This window comes from Mustela lutreola, chromosome 1 (genome assembly GCF_030435805.1).
Source record: "Mustela lutreola isolate mMusLut2 chromosome 1, mMusLut2.pri, whole genome shotgun sequence".
NCBI classification, from domain to species: Eukaryota; Metazoa; Chordata; class Mammalia; order Carnivora; family Mustelidae; genus Mustela; species Mustela lutreola.
The window spans coordinates 275,650,807-275,670,219 of record NC_081290.1 but is presented as its reverse complement, the minus strand read 5'-3'; the positions used below and the strand labels follow the sequence as shown (position 1 = coordinate 275,670,219).

The 19,413-nt window shown below is 35.8% G+C and overlaps 1 protein-coding gene and 1 pseudogene across 1 annotated transcript; both read right to left on the bottom strand.

Moving 5' to 3' along the window:
• Positions 1–1,298: 1,298 nt before the first annotated feature.
• LOC131809405 (olfactory receptor 5D13-like) lies at positions 1,299–2,270 on the bottom strand. Its single transcript, XM_059136490.1, has one exon. The coding sequence runs from the start codon at positions 2,268–2,270 to the stop codon at positions 1,299–1,301; it is 972 nt and encodes a 323-aa protein (XP_058992473.1).
• Positions 2,271–10,372: 8,102 nt separating this feature from the next.
• LOC131822605 (olfactory receptor 5D13-like) lies at positions 10,373–11,317 on the bottom strand (annotated as a pseudogene).
• Between the last annotated feature and the right edge of the window lie 8,096 nt (positions 11,318–19,413).

Below are 19,413 nucleotides of genomic sequence, written 5' to 3'. Positions count from 1 at the left end.
GCAGGCAGAGAGAGAGAAGGGGAAGCAGGCTCCCTGCTAAGCAGAGAGCCTGATGTAGGGCTCAATCCCAGGACCCTGAGATCATGAACTGAGCCGAAGGCAGAGGCTTTAACCCACTGAGCCACCCAGGTGCCCCTTTTTGTTTTTGATCCCTGTGGTAATCCTTTTGTAAATTTGTGTAAAATGATTTTTATTTGGTATTCAAAGTCATCATGTTTCACATCATTTCCTATACTATAATAAAAGTACAAGAGAAGGAGCAAAGAGGTTGGCCAGATCTTAGAAAAAGCGACTCCAGAGTCATTGCTAATCTTCCATATTTTCATTCGTAGTTACTTATCAGTTTTCAGAATTTCTCCATAACCCTAAAATTCTCTTACATAAAACTGAAGAACGTTTTTATTTTTATTTATTTTTAATATTTCATTTTTTTAAAGGATTTATTTATTTATTTATTTATTTGACAGACAGACATCACAAGTGGGCAGAGAGGCAGGCAGAGAGAGAGAGGGAGAAGCAGACTCCTCGCCAAGCAGAGAGCCCAGTGTGGGGCTTGATCCCATGATCCTGAGATCATGACCTGAGCTGAAGGCAGAGGCTTAACCCACTGAGCCACCAAGGTGCCCCGAACTGAAAAATGTTTTTAAAATGATGTACCATTCCAATATGCAATTTAAGAGACTTGGATGTTATGGCTTGATATTTACTGTTAAATAAGATTTTAGAAAAATTGTAGTAAGTTACCACAAATGTGGTGGCTTAAAACAGTAGAAATGCATTTCTTCATAGTTCTTGAGACCAGAAACGTGAAATCAAGGTGCTATCAGTGTCCTGTTCCCTCTGATGTTGCTAGGGGAAAATCCTTCTTTACATCCTCCTAGAGCCATCAGGTTGGTAGTCACAAAACACAATCTTCACATAGCCTTCCTTATGTGCCCTTTTTTCTGTCTCTTATATGGACATACTTGTTGGATTTAGGGCCTGACCTAATCCAGCATGATCTCATCTCAAACCTTATCTTAATTACATCCACAAATATCCTATCTTCAAATAAGGTCACATTCTGAGCTTCTTAGATAGACATGGATATTTGGGGGCGGGGGTTCTATTCAATCTGCAATACTATGTTACTTCACATATGATTCATAGCTCTTTTACCAAACTTTGGGGTGAATAGAAATAAAATAATCAAATAACTGGTTTATTACAACCAAAGATTTTAAAATTCAGTCAATTGACTAAATAATTTGAGTTCATCATCTCTACTAGAAACATCAGACAATTCTCAATACAATAAATCAAATCTCTTTTGCAAATAAGAAACTCTGACAAAATCGTATTGAGCGATTCATTAACTTCCTTACACTCTCCTTCACATCTTTGTTTCGGAGGCTATAGATCAGAGGGTTCAGCATGGGAATCACCACTGTATAAAACAAAGAACCTACTTTTACTATGAGCCACGAGTTTTGGGAGTTGGGTACACAATAAAGGAACAGGATAGTCCCATGGAAGATGGTGATGGCAGTCAGGTGGGAGGCACAGGTGGAGAAGGCTTTTTGGCGCCCACCAGCAGAAGACATTTTTATGACCGTGACAAAAATGAAAATATAAGTCGTGAGGATGATGACCAGGCTGCTCACCTCATTGAATATGGCGATGATGAAACAAAGCATTTGGTTGATGTAGGGGTCAGAGCAGGAGACAGAGACAATGACAGAATGCTCACAAACAAAGTTATTTATGATGTTAGACCCACAGAAGGATAATGTCAGGAGAAAGTAGGTGAGGGTCAGGGAAGAGACTAGACCCCATATGTATGGCCCTGCTACTAAGGATGTGCACAGCTTTGGGGACATAACAACCATGTAGAGAAGAGGGTCACAAATGGCCACGAATCGGTCATAGGCCATTACGGCTAACATGAACGTTTTTGCCACTGCACATGCACAAGCTAAGAAGAACTGCATGACACAGCCTATGAAGGAGATGGTTCTGTCTTCCACCACCAAGATCTCCAACAGTTTGGGTGTGACTGTGGTTGAATAACAGAAATCCACTAAGGACAAGTGACTGAGGAAAAAGTACATGGGCGTGTGGAGTTGGGGACTGACCCTAATGGTCATGATCATGCCCAGGTTACCCACCACAGTCACTGTGTAGATGGTCAGGAAAACCAGGAACAAGGGAATCTGGAGGTGTGGGTACTCTGAGAAGCCCAACAGGGTGAACGTGGCTCCAGTACTCCAATTTCCTTCTGCTAACAACATGACTGTGCTTGGAGAAAAGCCTGAAATAAAATAAAAATAGTAACAGTGATAATAATGATAGCACATTACTTATGACATTTACCATGTGGCAGGCATTGTGCTAAAACCAAAATATATTGACTCAGATCCTCAAATAACAGGATTTTATTAAATCCTGTTATAAAATAAGTGGCCTCATATTTTACTTAAGGATGGGGAGGCGTGTATAAGGTCAGGAACTTGACTGAGGTTACACAACTTATTAGTAATGAGCTGGGTACAGAAGTTGATTCTGAGTGACAGAGCACAAATTAAGTTCAGGAACAGATGGAGAATTACTGTACATTGTTGTAGAAAACACATATCTTTCACAGCTCCATCATTCTGAAGATCTGTGCTTTTTCAGAGCACTGACATAACCATGAAGATAAATTTAGCAATCAAGTTTATAAAGGAAGGATCAGAAGTAAAACATTAGAGGCAATAGTATGTCTCGAGCTAGGATATTCAAACCGAAACTTATAGGAAAGACAGCCTTTAGAAGCCACCATAAGATGTTGATAGAACATAGCGCTAGCTGCATATCCTTAAGCTTTCCACTGAATCCATCCAATGGCTACAAGAATCCCCTCAGGGTTCCAAATACAATGTAACAACCTGGTAAAATAAATATATTTGCCTTTGTGTCATGCTGTTCCCCCACTCCTGTGTTTCCTTTCCCACTTAACTATTTTCTCACTTAGTGTCATGGATGCTTTCAGCAGACTCCTCTAGATTCCATAATTATACCTTTTAATGTTGTATTAGTTTTTAACCTGGTAACTTTACTAAACATAAACAATATTAAATACTCATAGAGTATCTGAATTGAAGATTAACTTAAAATGTGTTTTGCTCAAGCTAGAGAATATGACAATAAACACCTGTGGTTACATAATCACCCTATAAATTTCTAGTAGGGACATTGGTTTCGATTAAAGCTACATATGTGATTATCTTGTTGTGAGTCATATAATCTTTGTTGATTTGTACCTGTTATTTTGAGAAACCAAAGCATATTGTATTTATAAGCAGTTTATAACCACAGAAGTCTCTTTAATCAGGGAGGCTGAGTGGCTCAGTCGGTTAAGCCTCTGCCTTCAGCTCAGGTCCTAATCCCGGGGTCCTGGGATCAAGCCCTACATCGGGCTCCCTGCTCTGAAGGGGCGAGCCTGCTTCTCCCTCTGCCTTTCTCTCTCTGTAAGTTTCTCATGAATAAACAAATAAAACCTAAAAAAAAAAAGTGTCTTTAATCATTCGACAATAAAAATAGCTACATGTTTGAAATGTTTAGATTTTTTTAAAAGCCTATTAGCATGAATCTCATAAACAAAGACACTATTTTAATTTTATCTGACCAGATCAAGGTAGAAAGAAACTATTATTTTATTCATAGCTCACTGCTATTTGATAATACTCCTGAAAATATATTTTCTATGTGCAGAAAAAGAATCTGTGGGAAAGGGACAAAAAGCTAATGAAAGAAGCATGTGCTTGAAACCTAGATTTAAATTCAGTTTCAGGTTTTGTCACTTATTATATGATCTTTGGTGACTGACTAAAATTTTCTGAGCTTCAATTTTGTCAATAATAATGATGGAATTATACATATTGCACTGGTGTCCAAACATTAAATTAGGAAATGATATTCATATACTTAGCAGAGTCTAAAAATTGTGGAGATGTGGCCTTACACACTCTCACCTTTAAAAAAAAAAAATTCTTAAGGCGATGACTAATTAATATTATTTTCAACCCTTATATTATTAAAAGTATAAAAAATGAATCAAGGGTCAAAGTGGGCTGCAGTAGACATGTGGGTGCCATTTGGTGCACATGGGGAAGCCCAGTTTTCTTTCCTGAATCTTCTTCTGACACTCTTCATCTTATTTTGCCAATTACTGTCCTTCAGTAAATTCTGTTTCCCCTTTCGCTTTCTCATTATTGTCTAACTCTTTCTTGTCTTCCTTATCTAATCTCAGGTTGGCACATACAGAGACCTAGCAAATTGCAATCATTACTCTGGGGGACATAGCAGCCAAGGCACAGCCAACATCCCTTAGCGCTGCTAGCTTGCACTGGGAGAACATCAGATTCTTCTTCCTGTGATTACTGCGGCTATTGGGACAGTCATTAGCTCTGAAATTAGTTCTTTCCATCAGCTCATTTATCAAGTTTCAATGTCTCTGCTCAGCTTTCCTAAAGCCTGACCCTAGCCATTTCCTAGCATCCAACCTTCTTTAAAGCCATGATTCCTGACTGATAATCAACAGCATATGCTCATTTATTGTGGCTTATTTGTTTTTTCTTTTCTTTGACCTGAAATAACCTCTTTTTTTTTTTCTGGTGTGCTGATGCCACACTTGCAGTATATGAAGCATTAAATGAAAACTATTATCACAAAGAAACTGTCCCCTTTCACTCTAGCAATATTTTCCACATTCTTGGTATACCTATAGACATTACTCTCAGGAAATCAAAGTTTCACGATCTGTTGTGTTTACTATTACTTTGTACATACTATTCTTATCCTTCTATAAGATCTTGAGATGTTGAGGACAATCGCAGATTTTATAAGATTCCTCTTAAATTTTCAGTGTGACTATGCTACTCTAGACACAGGTTGATATCCTCAAGTTTAAAATCAGGATGATACGCTACCTAGGGAAGGGGGAAGAAATCAAAGCTCAATAATGTGAGCTTGCCAAAAGATGGTCCCCAGAGATATCGTGGCATTTAGACTAATGAAGAGTGTTCCCTATCTCAAAGACTGTAGGACTTCAATGTCCCCCATATAAATGAAAGATGACATGAAAAAGATCAGTCTGAGCCCAACTCACCTGAAGATCCTTTTCCTCTTATTAATGTATCCAAGAAAGTTCCCCTTTAGAATTCAAACATTATTAAAAATCTTAAGATGTTTGTAAATATTGCAGCAGTAGACTATAATTTCTAATTAATGTGACCGGAATATATTTTTCTTAGTGTCTAGAAAAACTCAGACATGCGTGAGAGAGAGGGTGAGAATCTGAGTCCTAGGTGAGTGAGAATCTGAGGGAGAATCTGAGTCCTAGGAACAGAGTGTCGGGTTTATGTATGACTCCATGACCTCAGGGACTTAGGCCCTAGAGAATTTGTAGTGAACCTTTTTTTTTTTTTTTTTTTGACATAAAAACACTCAGAAAGTAGATTGAATTCTAGCTTGGGTGTTATTTTACAGGAATGTAATTTCTTCCAAATCACTGGAGACGATGTTTCATCAAACCTACCTCATGAATTTCCTCTAAAATGTAATTATAGAAAATATACAATTTGACTTAGAAAATATGGTGACTACAGTAAGCACAGGAAGGATAAATTATCTCATATACAACCATTCAGAGATAACTGCTGTTAGTATTTGCTGTGTGATTTTCCTCTTTTTCTCTGCAAAATGTGTTGTCTTGAGATGTATAAACAACATAATTTGAATTTGGATTCTAGCCTTTTCATTTAACACAAAATTATCTTTTTTTTTTTTTTTTTTTGTCTGTGGAAACACTGATTTACTTCATTGAAACTAATTTGTGTTTTTTTTTCCAAATATAGTCAATCTATTCTTCCAAGGTTATGTTAACATAATTGAATATTATAATCTTTTTGTTTCCATACATTCTGAAAACTGACAAATGTATTTTGGAAGTGTGTTTCTTTCTAAAACCAGCGGATGTCAAGCAATCCATTGGTTCTACTTTGCCCAAATACCACCCAGTTAGATTCATTCAACACTTCCCTTGGGCCCCTGACAACCTGAAGAACTCTTGCCAGAACCCCTAACTCTTACCAGGAACCCCTAACATAACAAGCCCATTTTATCACAAAGAGTAGAATTGTTTATTGTAGATGACGTGGCCTTTCTCCAGAATCACAGGGTCTGCATTGTTTTTCTTCCACTTGTACTGGCATCTGTTCCATACTCTCTCTTGCTCCTCACCATTGGCATCTCTGCACTTAGGGAATGTGAATTGTTCCTGATTTCCTTTGAAAATTAGAAAGGAGGACACCTGGGTGGCTCAGTCAGTGAAGCATCCAACTCTTAGTTTTGGTTCAGGTCATGATCTCAGGTTCATGAGATGAAGACCCACCCTGGGCTCTCTGCTCAGTGGGGAGTCTACTTGAGATTCTCTCTCTCTCTCTCCCTCTCCCTTTTGGTCCCTCCCCCTACTTTTTGTCTTTCCCTCAAAAATAAATAAATCTTATTAGAAAGGAAAATAATACATTTGCCAAATCAATGATTGCCTTCTATGTGCTTTAAGCCATATTCACCTGCCAAGGGCAACTATGTGGTTGAGTTTTCCATGGTCTGTGGTTATTTCCCAAGATCTGTTTGTTTTCCCTCTGCTTGAAGAAATCTTCTTATGACTTCTTTTCCTGGCAATCACCAGCTTTTTCCTTCACAATCACATTTTTGCTGGTTTGGGGCACAGGCTGAACACATTTGGCCCTTGCAGAGGGACAACGTGGAGAACACAATCTAGCAGTACTTTGTGGACACAAGAGAAATTTATTTGATCAATTTATTTAAGAATTTAGTGATAAATTGAAAACTAAAGAAACCCTAAACTCATGACTCATTTTCCCTACAGGGCATTTGTTGTGTTCTAGATTGCTGTGGGAGGCTGGGTATCTGAACCAGAGAGAAAGATTGAAATGCCCTATAGAAATTTCATGTTGCTGGGGTGCCTGGGTGGCTCAGTGGGTTAAAGCCTCTGCCTTCGGCTCAGGTCATAATCCTAGGGTCCTGGGATGGAGCCCTGCATTGGGCTCTCTGCTCAGCGGGGAGCCTGCTTCCTCCTCTCTCTCTCTCTCTCTCTGCCTGCCTTTCTGCCAACTTGTGATCTCTATTTGTCAAATTAAAAAAAAAATAAAATAAAAGGAAAAAAAAAAGAAATCTCATGGTGCTTAAAGAAAAATAATTAAAAATCTCACCAGAGAATTGAGACCTCTCACAAAATCTTGACCATCTCTCATCTCCCCTTACAATGTTTGTCTGGCTATTAGGGTGCATTGGGAAGGAAAAGAAAGAACTAAAGTCCAAAACTGGGGAGGTAGGGGGAGCACAAGCATTGCACCCTTTGAGATATGAGGGAGATACATAGTGGTTAGGTCTCAATCAAAAGCCAACCACTCTTGAGTAACAGGAATGAATCACAGGATGGCTAATTTTAATGGTTTCTTTACTAATTTCTGAAATACCTCTCTTTCCCCTTTTATATCAGTAAGCTTTCTAGGACCATTATGACAAATCATTCTTCTAATCTTCCTCTGTTTAAAGCCAAAACTAACTGACAATTTACTCATATATGCCATGCCTGTCTTTTCTCAGAATTAATAACAATATGAAAACCATTCTGTTATAAACAAATTGTACCCTTACCTTGATTCTCAAAAGGACAATTACATCAGAACACTTATACCTCATCAGTACATTTTTCAAAGTCTTGGTATAAGAAGGTCATCAAAGGGACAATGAGAAGATCATTAAAGGCACATGCATTAACTAGTATATCTATATAGTACCATACTTCATTTATATATATAAATATAAATTCCTCTATGTTAAAGTGACAAAGACTTCCCGTATCTTTCCTGCCATCTCCTGTTTACAATTAGTGGCTAATAGAAAAAAACTCTTTATGAAAGCAAAGCTACTCCTTCTAGAAAAATCACTTCTTATTTTATTTTATTATTTATTTTAAAGATTGTATTTGTTTATTTGATAGGGAGCCGAGCAGGGAGAGCAACAGGCAGAGGGAGAGGGAAAAAAATGTCTCTGTGCTAAGCAAGGAGCCCACCGTGACACTCAATCCCAGGACTCTGGAAGCATGACCCAAGCCAAAGATAGAAGCTTAACTGACTAAGCCATCCAGGTGCCCCTAAAAATCAGCTTTTAAAGGAACAAAGTAAAAACAAGTTCATAAAAGATCAAAAATATCCTCTACACACTGCTTTTCTTACTCTTCCATTCCCTGTGTTATTTCACATGCAATAAGAAACTTTAGTTAAAGTACGTTGCATTTCATTTCTCATGGATGAACACCTAAAGAAGGAATTGTCCAGGTGTGTGGGAAGTGTCCACATAACTTCAGAAGACTCTGTTAAACTGTTTTCAAACTCATTTTACCTTTTATCCCCATCTGAAATGTGTGAGCATTCTCTTTGCTCCACATTCTCACTGATACGTGGCATTTCAGTCATTTGTTTTGGCCATTCATATTGGTGTTCAGTGGTAGCTCACTGTGATTTTAATCAGAATTTCACTGATGATTAATAATGTTTATTGTATTTTCATATATTTATAGATGATTTGTATGTCTTTTTTTGTCAAGTGTCTGCTTAAAATTTCACCTTTAGCTAGATTGTCTACCTGGTTTTTATTTTTTTATTTTTTTTATTTTTAAGGATTTTATTTATTTATTTGACAGAGAGAGAGAGATCACAAGTAGGAAGAGGAGGTGGGGGGCGGGGGGGAAGCAGGCTCCCTGCTGAGCAGAGAGCCCCAGGCAGGGCTTGATCCCAAAGATCATGACTGAGCCAAAGGCAGTGGCTTAATCCACTGAGCCACCCAGGTACTCCTTGTCTATCTATTTTGAGCGTAAAGAGTTTTTTATAAAATGTTCTACAAACAAAGCCTTTTTTCAAATGTGTATCTACACATATACGTGGCAAACACAGACACACAGACACACACACACACACATATATATAAAATATTTACTCCCAGCCTGTGTTTTACAGTTGTTGTTGTTGTTGTTGTTTTTTAACCAAGATCCTTTACCACTAAAACACTTTCATAACCAATTTTTATGTTGGTGAAGTTCTTTTTGTCAGTTTTCTGAGAATCCATCCCTTTTGTGTTTTATCTTAAAAAAAATGCACCTCAAATTTTAAACTATTATTTTTTCGTGTTTTATTCTAAAATTCTTTAGTTTCAATTTTTATGCTTAGCACTCTGATCCATTTCATTGAATTCAAGTTAATAACTGTGTGTGGTGTGAGATAAGAGTTAAGCCTCCTTTATCCTATGGATATCCAGTCTCTGTAATGCTTGTTGAAAAGCATATTTTTTCCATTGAATTATGTTGACATGTTTGCTGAAATTTGAATAACCAGATATGCTTGGGTCCATTTAAATTTTTCCTGGGGGCACCTGTGTGGCTCAGTGGGTAAAAGCATCTGCCTTCAGCTCATGTCATGATTCCCAGGGTCCTGGGATCGAGCCCCGCATCGGGCTCTCTGCTCCGAAGGAACCTGCTTCCCCCTCTCTCTTTGCCTGCCTCTCTGCCTACTTGTGATCCCTGTCTGTCAAATAAATAAATAAAATCTTTTAAAAATAAATAAATAAATAAATAAAATTTTCCTGAATAAAAGTCATCTTCTCTCATTCGCTATAAGAATAGCAAAATGTTGATGCTGTATAAGGTGCAGTGAGCTGGAACACTTGTTAAAGCGATCTCCAGAACAGAAGCAGCCTGATTGCAATTCTAGAGGAAACTTTCTAGATCTGCATGTATTTGATGAATGGTTGATTAGCTTTATTTTGGAAACGTACCTATATAATTACACTAAGTGATAAAATATTTTAAAATAACTTACAAATATCAGATAATACAATAAAATAATTTTATTTTTAAATTTTGGTTTACATGTCTGGAGATATTTCACTAAAATTAATGCACAGAATATCACTAATCATAAAATGTGCTGCTATAAGTATATTAACTAATAGCCTGTTGAAAAGTGATTTAAATCATCAACTTCCCAACAAGCTTTGAACAATCTCTAGTATAGTAAACCAGGTTTTTTTTTCAGAAATAAAATAATGAATCTAACAATATTTTTAAAAATATTTTATTTATTTATTTGACAGAGATCACAAGTAGACAGAGAGACAGGCAGAGAGAGAGAGAGAGGAGGAAGCAGGCTCCCTGCCGAGCAGAGAGCCCAATGCGGGACTGGATCCCAGGACCCTGGGATCATGACCCAAACAGAAGGCAGAGGTTTTAACCCACTGAGCCATGCAGGTGCCCCTGAACCTAGCATTATTATATTGAGTGACAAAGCAATTTTGCAACAACTGATCTTCTGAATATATCTTTCATGTCTTTGGTCCTAAGGCTGTAGATCAAGGGATTCAGCATGGGAATCACCACTGTGTAAAACACAGAAGCCACTTTATGAGCCAAGACTTTTTAGGATTAGGGATAGAGTAGAGGAAAAGGAAGGTCTTGTGGAAGATTGTGATGGCTGTCAGGTAAGAGGCACAGGTGGAAAAGGTTTTCCAGCGCTCACTTGTAGAAGACATCCTCATAACAGTGAAAAAATGAGTATATAGGACATCAGAATAATCATCAGTCCGCTCACCTCATTGAATATGGCAATAATAAAACACAGCATCTGGCTGATCTAGGGGTCTGAACAGGAGGCAGAAACAATTACAGAGAGGTCACAGATAAAATTATTTATGATGCTAGATTCACAACAGGATAATGCAAGAAGGAAATATGTGAGTGTCAGGGAACACACTATACCCCACAAGTAAGATCCCGCCACCAGCAGAGCGCACAGCTTCTGAGACACAGTGGTGTTATACAGCAAGGGGTTACAAATGCCACAAAACGGTCATAGGCCATCACTGCTAACTTTAAAGTTTCTGTTACTCCAGATATGCAAGTAAAGCAAAATTGCCTAATGCAACCAAAGAAGGAGATTGTTCTGTCCTCCACAATCAAGTTCTCCAACAATGTAGGTATAACTACGGTGGAAAAACCAAAATCCACAAAGGACAAATGACTAAGGAAAAAATACATGTTCCTGTGGAGATTTGGATTGATCTTGATGATTATTATCATGCCCAAATTTCTCACAGTGGTGACCATATAAATAGACAAGAAAACTAGGAAGAGTAGAACCTGCAGTACTGGATATTCTGAAAATCCCAAGAGAATAAAAGTGGGTATGAAACTTTGATTTCCTTCAGATTACATCATGATTCCTGTTGAATAAAGACCCAACAGCTAGTTCTGAAAAGTAGAGCTGAATGGAAAAGAGGAAGAGAGAAAAGGCTTCATTGGCTACTGTGAAGTTGCCATAGAATGGTGAATCTTAAAGTATGGTCCCCAAACCAGCAACAGCTTGAGCGACTGAGAAGTTGTGAGGGATGCAAATTCTCTAACCCCATCACCAACTTTCAGAATCAGAAACCCTAGGATGGGGCTCACAGTTCTTGACTTAACCTGTTCTCCAGGTGATTTTGATGCCTGCTAAATTATTGGAATCACTGGTATATAAAACATATTAATCATTCTGCTGTTTAAAATTTAACCCTCATTAGTATTATTACTTTGAACTGAAATACAAATTTAGACCACAAAAGTAATTGTGTAAAACAGGAGGAAAAGAGGCAGAAAAGAAGCACAGAGAACTTTGTTTTGGTTTTAAGAATTATACAAAGGATCAAGATCAGTTGGCATTGCAAATGGTGCCACATAAATCTTCGTATTAATTTTTTTTATATATTCAAAGTTTTCTAGGCATTATACAGAATTAAATACCCATGGAATTTAAGAGGAGAAGGGAGTTGAGGGGAAATTGGAAGGGGAGGTGAACCATGAGAGACTATGGACTCTGAAAAACAACCGGAGGGTTTTGAAGGGGCGGGGATAGAAGGTTGGGGGAACCAGGTGGTGGGTATTGGAGAGGGCACAGATTGCATGGAGCACTGGGTGTGGTGCAAAAACAATGAATACTGTTACGCAGAAAAGAAATTAAAAAAACAAAAGAGAGTGGAAATAAACCTTAAAATGTATCTAGTCTATCCCATATACTTAACACTTGAGAATGCATTATAGACTCTTATTCCTGAAATAATCATCTAGCTTCCATCCAACTTCTACTAAGGGTATACTGCCTTCAGGGATAGTTTTGTCAGTCTTTTATTGACATTTTTCCCAACATATATTATTTTATCAATTAAATTTAATTAATTAACATTTCATTAGCTATTTAATAATGTGTCTTACATCATTCATTCCATTATATATTATAAAATTACAAATATGTAATTAATTTGAATATACATAGAGGAACAGGAGCATCTCATATTCACCAACAATGGTGAATGGCTCCATACAAAATACGTTCTATGATACGATGAAAATAACACATTTTCTGGACCAATAGAAGTAAGCCCTTTCCTATGATGAGGAAAACCTGGGCAATATTAGGAAATAAGAGGATAGGCACATAAAATGAATAGTCTCGAGATTCAGACATGAACTGCAACAGAATTAGATGAGTTATCTGTCCCATCATCCTAGCTTTGCCTAGAAGCAGTGTCAGCCTCAATGTGAATGCTTAAACATGTACTACAAACAACCCCCGCGCCTAGAGCATATTCTTTCCAACAGCAAGTGAGACCAGGCAGATACATTGTAAATATGCATTATTCTTCAGGATATTTTAATAAATGAGCTTCCTCCAACATTCGAAACTATTAGCAAAATTGTGGCTTATTAGAGAGATCGCTACACTGTTCTGGCTTAGTGGAACACTTATGAGGTCAATGAATACTCAGAAAAAGACTTGGTATCCCGACCCTACCAATTTCAAGTGATTTTGGTGAAAATTAATGGAGTAGGATTTGGTTTGTATTCATACTGAGACTAGGCATACGGGATTACAAAATTAATAAATAACCCATAATTTTCTGTGACTTCCACATTGCTAACTGCTGCCAGTTTCTGTAATACAAAATTTAGTTCTCAGAAACACTTTATGCTTCATGAGTAAAAAATGTCTCTGACCTCAAAATGGGTTGTTTATAATTTTTGGAATAGTCTATTTGAGCTGGAGTTCCATGTTTCCCACCTAAATTGAAAGCTACCAAAAGAGAAATGAACTGACCTGAAACCAGAAGTTCTTAATTTACTGAGAATTTCTTCTTATGGTTAATAAATCTCAGGCATTTTTTTTCTTAATAATAAAACATTCTTTCAAATAGCAACAGGCTTGAGATTTGAAATAAAGTAGCAGTATATTTCAATAAGTATGCCAGTAAAGTGGCATTTTATTTCCAGGACATGAGAAATCTTAGGAAATACAAAGAAAAAAACCCGAGAGTTGAATCCACAATCTAAACTCTGCCAAACTCTGGGTCTTATATCTGCCTCCAAGACCATGGAAATATAGCTATAAAGAATTATAATTGGAGTGTTCCTCAGTGAACCACAAATCATACAGACAGTTGAAACACTGTCTCTTGTGTCATTGCAGTATTTGCCTTTGCTTTTAAAGCACTGGGGATAATTACATCACCACATCTATTCCACTAATTGCTTTTAGATATTGAATTATTGAAATAATATGCATTTTTTATTTTTAAAGGTTTTATTTATTTATCTGAGAGAGAGAGCATGAGAGAAAGCATGAGAGGGGAGGCAGAGGGAAAGATGGGGGCAGACTCCCTGCTGAGCAGGGAGCTCCCTGAGGGGCTATATCTCAAGACCCTGGAACCATGACCTGAGCCAAAGGCAGATGCTTAACAGGCTGAGCTACCCAGGTGCTCCTGAAATAATATGTATTAATTGAAGAACACATGAACTGTTGAGTTCAAAATAAGAAAAGAGAAGAAGAACAATCCAAAAGTAGTTGTTATTAACTCAACTGCATTTCAAATTCCACATTGGTGTGGAATACTTGTTCAACACTACCTTAAGCAAAAGGATGAAGGCGACCATCATCAGTGATATAATGAGGATATCATTTACCTCCTGATACTATATGAGGAGAAAGGTTTTATCTCTGATATTCTTTCCCCAAACCCATAATCCCATCCTAAAATGAGAAAATCATTATGCAAACTCATATTTGGAAGCATTTCACAGGATACCTAGCCACTATTCCTTAGGATTGTCAGAGTCAAGAACAAGAAGAGAATGAAAAACTTTCACAGACCAGACTAGACTGAAGACACACAGCAATTACATGCAATGTGGTTGTAATCCAAGTCTGGATTGGACCTCAGACAAGAAAGAAAGCACTGATGGGAAAAAATTTAAAAAATGAAGAATCTATATAAAGTTAAAATTTTAGTGATTATAATGTACTACTAATGCTTCTTTTTACAAAGAAAATTTATTTATTTATTTATTTATTTATTTATTGACAGATTACAGCAGCTGATGGAGAAACAAAGGGAGAGGAAGAGAGACTCTCAGATTCAGTGTTGAGTATGGAGCCCCACACAGGGTTCAATCTCACATCCCTGAGATCATGACCTGAGTTAAAATCGAGAGTCAGAAGCTCAACCAACTGGGCCACCCAAGCTGCCCTGTAATGTACTAATGCTTCTTTTCAAATTTTTCATTTTATCATGGTAATAACACTTGATGTGACATTTACCTTCTTAAGAGATTTTTAAGTATAGAATACAGTATTGTTGACTGCAAATATAATTTTATGTAGCAGATCTCTGGAACCTACTCATCCTTTAAACTGAAACTTTATACCCGCTAATTTGTAACTTCTTTTCTTCCCTTCCCCCAGTCCCTAGCAACTTTCATTCCCTTCTCTGATTCCAATAATCTGGTTATTTTATATATATTGTTTAAGTGGAATTTATTTTCTGTGACTCACTTATTTTATTTACATAATATCCTCAGAGTTCATCCTTGTGGTCATATATTATGGAACTTCCTTTATTTTTAGGGCTGAATTGTATCTGATTGTATATCTATACCATATTTTCTTTATCCATTTATTTATCCATGGACATTTAGGCATTTCCCCACCTTGAATATTGTGAATGGTTCATCAATGAACATGAGAATGCTAAAATATTTTTGAAATCTTGAATTCAATTCTTTTGGATAAATATCAAGATGCAGGGATCACATGTTACTTAAATTTTTAATTTTTTGAAAAACCTCTATATGGTTTTCCATAGCAACTGCACTATTTTGCATTCCCATCAACAGTGCATAAGGGTTCCTATTTCTTCATAGCCTTATCAACATTTGTTATACATATAACAATATATATAACAATATATATGTAACATATATATCATTACATATATATATATAACAATATATATGTAACATATATATCATTACATATATATATATAAATACAAGTTTGAGGTGAGTCATTGTTTTGATTTGTATTTATTTTCCTGATAATTAAGTGACATCAAACTTTTTTTTCTTTTTCTTTTGGCCCACCTTTTGGCTGTTTGTATATCTTAGAAAGGATGTCTGAATTCAATCCTTAGCCAACTTTCTAATTGGATTATAAGTTGTTTTTTGTTTGTTTGTTTGCTTGCTTGTTTTGTTTTTTGTTTGCTTGTTTGTTTTTGCTATTGAATTGTATGAGTTCCTTATTTGTAGTATCGGAAATTAATCCTTTATCAGATACATGTTTCATACATGTGTTCTACCATTCTATAGGTTTCCTTTTTATTATTTATTGTCTCCTATGCTGTGCAAAGTCTTTGACAAATGCATCATGTTAATTGTATAAGATGTTAACAATATGGGTAATTGAGTAAGGTGTGTACAGAAACTCTGAAATATTTTTACAATTTATTTTGTAGAGTGGAAATTATTTAAAAATTTAAAACTTATATTAAAAATATCAACATTCACATTAATAGGCTCATTTCATGGACTTCCCACCATCACAACCGTTGCTGCCAAGGCACTATCACCTGAAATAGTATAAATGTAACAATTAGCCTTTCAACATCCATATTTGCTTTCACTTTGAGTCATTTTGCTACACCTTTTGTCACTTGCTTTTTTAATATTTGTGGCTGTGGATGTGAAGGGAGAGGTGGGCGATGCAACAGGTAATAATTAGCATTTCCAAACACTTAATCACTAAAAAAATAGAATTTATTTAGCGAATCCAAACCTACATAACATTTTCTAAAACTGCACATGCTTCACAAAGAAAAAAACTAAACATAAAAAAATCTAATTTTCTAGGTCACAAAATTGGTATGTAGAATAATCAGGATTCAAATTTCATCCCTTCATGTAAAGAGATACTAATGTCACAACAGACTAAAGACATTTCATTATATCAATTTTCTTTAGGTGGTGCTTTAATTTGATTGTTTTCCTTGTGTATCTATTTTATTTGGTGTCTAGCTTAGTTATATATTCAATATTTGTGAAATGAAAATAAGAAAATAAATATTTCATAGTATAGTTTTAGTCATTTATATTTGCAAATTATAATTACAACTTAAAAAGAATTCTATACATATGATCTCTTGTTTCTTGAAATAAAAATGGAATTAGCATGAGATTCTAATGTCTACTTTGTCATAGAATGTGATTTTCATAAAGATAATTGTATTCTGGATATTAACAATCTGGGAGTTATTTTAAGTACTCCAAACCTGTGTTGCTAATTAGAAGTAGGAATTGGACCATTCCCCAGACCATTAATTCTCTGTAGTATTTAAAACTCCCTGTCACTCTTCACACAATACAGTACAATGAAAAATTTCTGAAAGTCTAACCTAATTATAAGCAACAAAATAACTAAAACCTGGAAACAGGTCAAAAGTTTATAATTTCATGAAATAAGCTGAGTGTAAAATATGAACATTGCCAGAAATGGTTAAAATAATTCTTGAAGCCAAAGTGTTGCATCATATTACAGTTCAAAGAAGGCAATAGCCCTTCTAAAATCATGGAATAAAAGGGTGATGATGAATTCTCAATGAAATTTTAATTAATTTTTACAAGTTCAGTATAATCTGGCTCTCAAAATAATATACTGATATTTGTAATATAATATATTTACAATCCAAAATACATAGATTAAATATATAAATATTGAAATACTCAAAACACAAAAATATTAATATATATTTATATCTGTTATCTGTATAACATATATTTATATCTCTACCAATCAATCTATAAAAAAAAGAATGATAGAAACAGATACTTTGGTGATTATAAAATTGAGAGATCATGCCAACATTCTGAGGCATCAATTTCTATATTAGCAACATGGACGAGACTGGAAGAGATTATGCTGAGTGAAATAAGTCAAGCAGAGAGAGTCAATTATCATATGGTTTCACTTATTTGTGGAGCATAACAAATAGCATGGAGGACAAGGGGAGATGGAGAGGAGAAGGGGTTTGGGGGAAATTGGAAGGGGAGGTGAACCATGAGAGACTATGGACTCTGAAAAACAATCTGAGGGTGTTGAAGGGGCAGGGGATGGGAGGTTGGGGGAGCCAGGTGGTGGGTAATATAGAGGGCACGGATTGCATGGAGCACTGGGTGTGGTGCAAAAATAATGAATACTGTTGGGTGCCTGGGTGGCTCAGTGGGTTAAAGCCTCTGCCTTCAGCTCAGGTCATGATCCCAGGGTCCTGGGATCGAGCCCCGCATCGGGCTCTCTGCTCTGCAGGGAGCCTGCTTCCTCCCCTCTCTCTCTCTGCCTGCCTCTCTGTCTACTTGTGATTTCTCTCTCTCTGTCAAATAAATAAAATCTTTTAAAAATTAAAAAAAATGAATACTGTTATGCTGAAAATAAAAAATTAATAAAAAAATAAATAAAACCATTTATGATAAATTAAATGTAATGGTCTTTCTTTACATGACACATTTACCTAATGTGATTCCAAAGATAGTTTAAAAGGAAAATCTCCCTCCTTCCCTCCCTCTGCCTGTCATCCCATCAACTTTTCCACTTGCCACCTATTTTTGCTTGTTTTTTGACTCTTTTGAATCCTCAAGAAATAATACTGAATATCTATATTCATATACAGAGAGACATGCATACGCACTTCTTACATCAATGATGTTAAGTTAGGACGACTGTGTGGTTCTTGCTCAATTTTTCTGGAACACTTTATTTGGTCCAAATGAGTACATATAAAATGACAACATTTTTAATGGCTACATGGTATGTTCCTTCTAAAAAAAAAATACTACAATTTATAAGCCAAACACATAATAATGAGTATTTCAAATTCTATATTCTTTTGCTACTATAAATAATACTTCAAAAATATCCAAACAAATATGTGTATCTCTTTCTTTTTCTTTTCAAAGTAATTCTAGGAGGACTTTTCAGAAGTGGTATTGCTATGTGCATTTTCTTAGGATAGGTATTAACCAAATTGCTCTCTAAAGTAGTTCTGCTAATTTCTATCCTCAACAACAATGTAAGAATATGGGAACAAACTAATAAACTAATAGAATAATTTATTATATAACATTTAAAATTCATGTTCTCAGGACAATAACCATTTGATTTAACATTAAAGAATCCAAAAAATATAAGTTTCCATATGAAAATATTAAAGGAACTCAGATGTAGAGAAAGCAGCTTAATGACATTCCACATCTATACTCTAAAACATTGCAAAAACATGGACAAATAAAGCAGATAACGTTGTTAATCTGGAAAAAAGAGGAATGTATGAGAAACCTATCAGAAACAGCATTATAGTTCTTTTTTTAAGATTTTACTTATTTATTTTTTTACTTGAGAGAGAGTATGCAGGAGCAGGGAGGAAGGGCAGAGGGAGAGGGAGAAGCAGACTCCACACTAAGCAGGGAGTCAGCCGGATGCAGGGTTCCATCCCAGGACCCTGGGATTCACAACCTGAGATGAAAGCAGACACTTAACTGACCGAGCCATCCAAGTGTCCCTAGAAAACATCTTAAATATGAAATATTAAATGCTTTCCTTATGAAGTGAGAAAATCAAGGATGGCCATTTTTACTATGTTTATTCAAAATTACACTGAACTTCTTAGGTAGTTAGACAAAAACAAAAAATAATGAAAAGGAATAATATTGGAAACAGCAAAATCAGAATATATTTAATCAGAGATTATATGATATAAATGTTGAAAATCCAAACTAATCTACAAAAATTATAAAATTTTCATGAGATGTAGTAGAGTGTCCCAAAGTAAAATTAATATGGCAGTAAATTAGATTCTGATCTAAAAATGATACACATCTTAAAAATGAAATTTAAAATAGTATGAAAAAGATCACACACTCAGAGATTAATTTCACAAAATATTTGCAAGAACTTTACA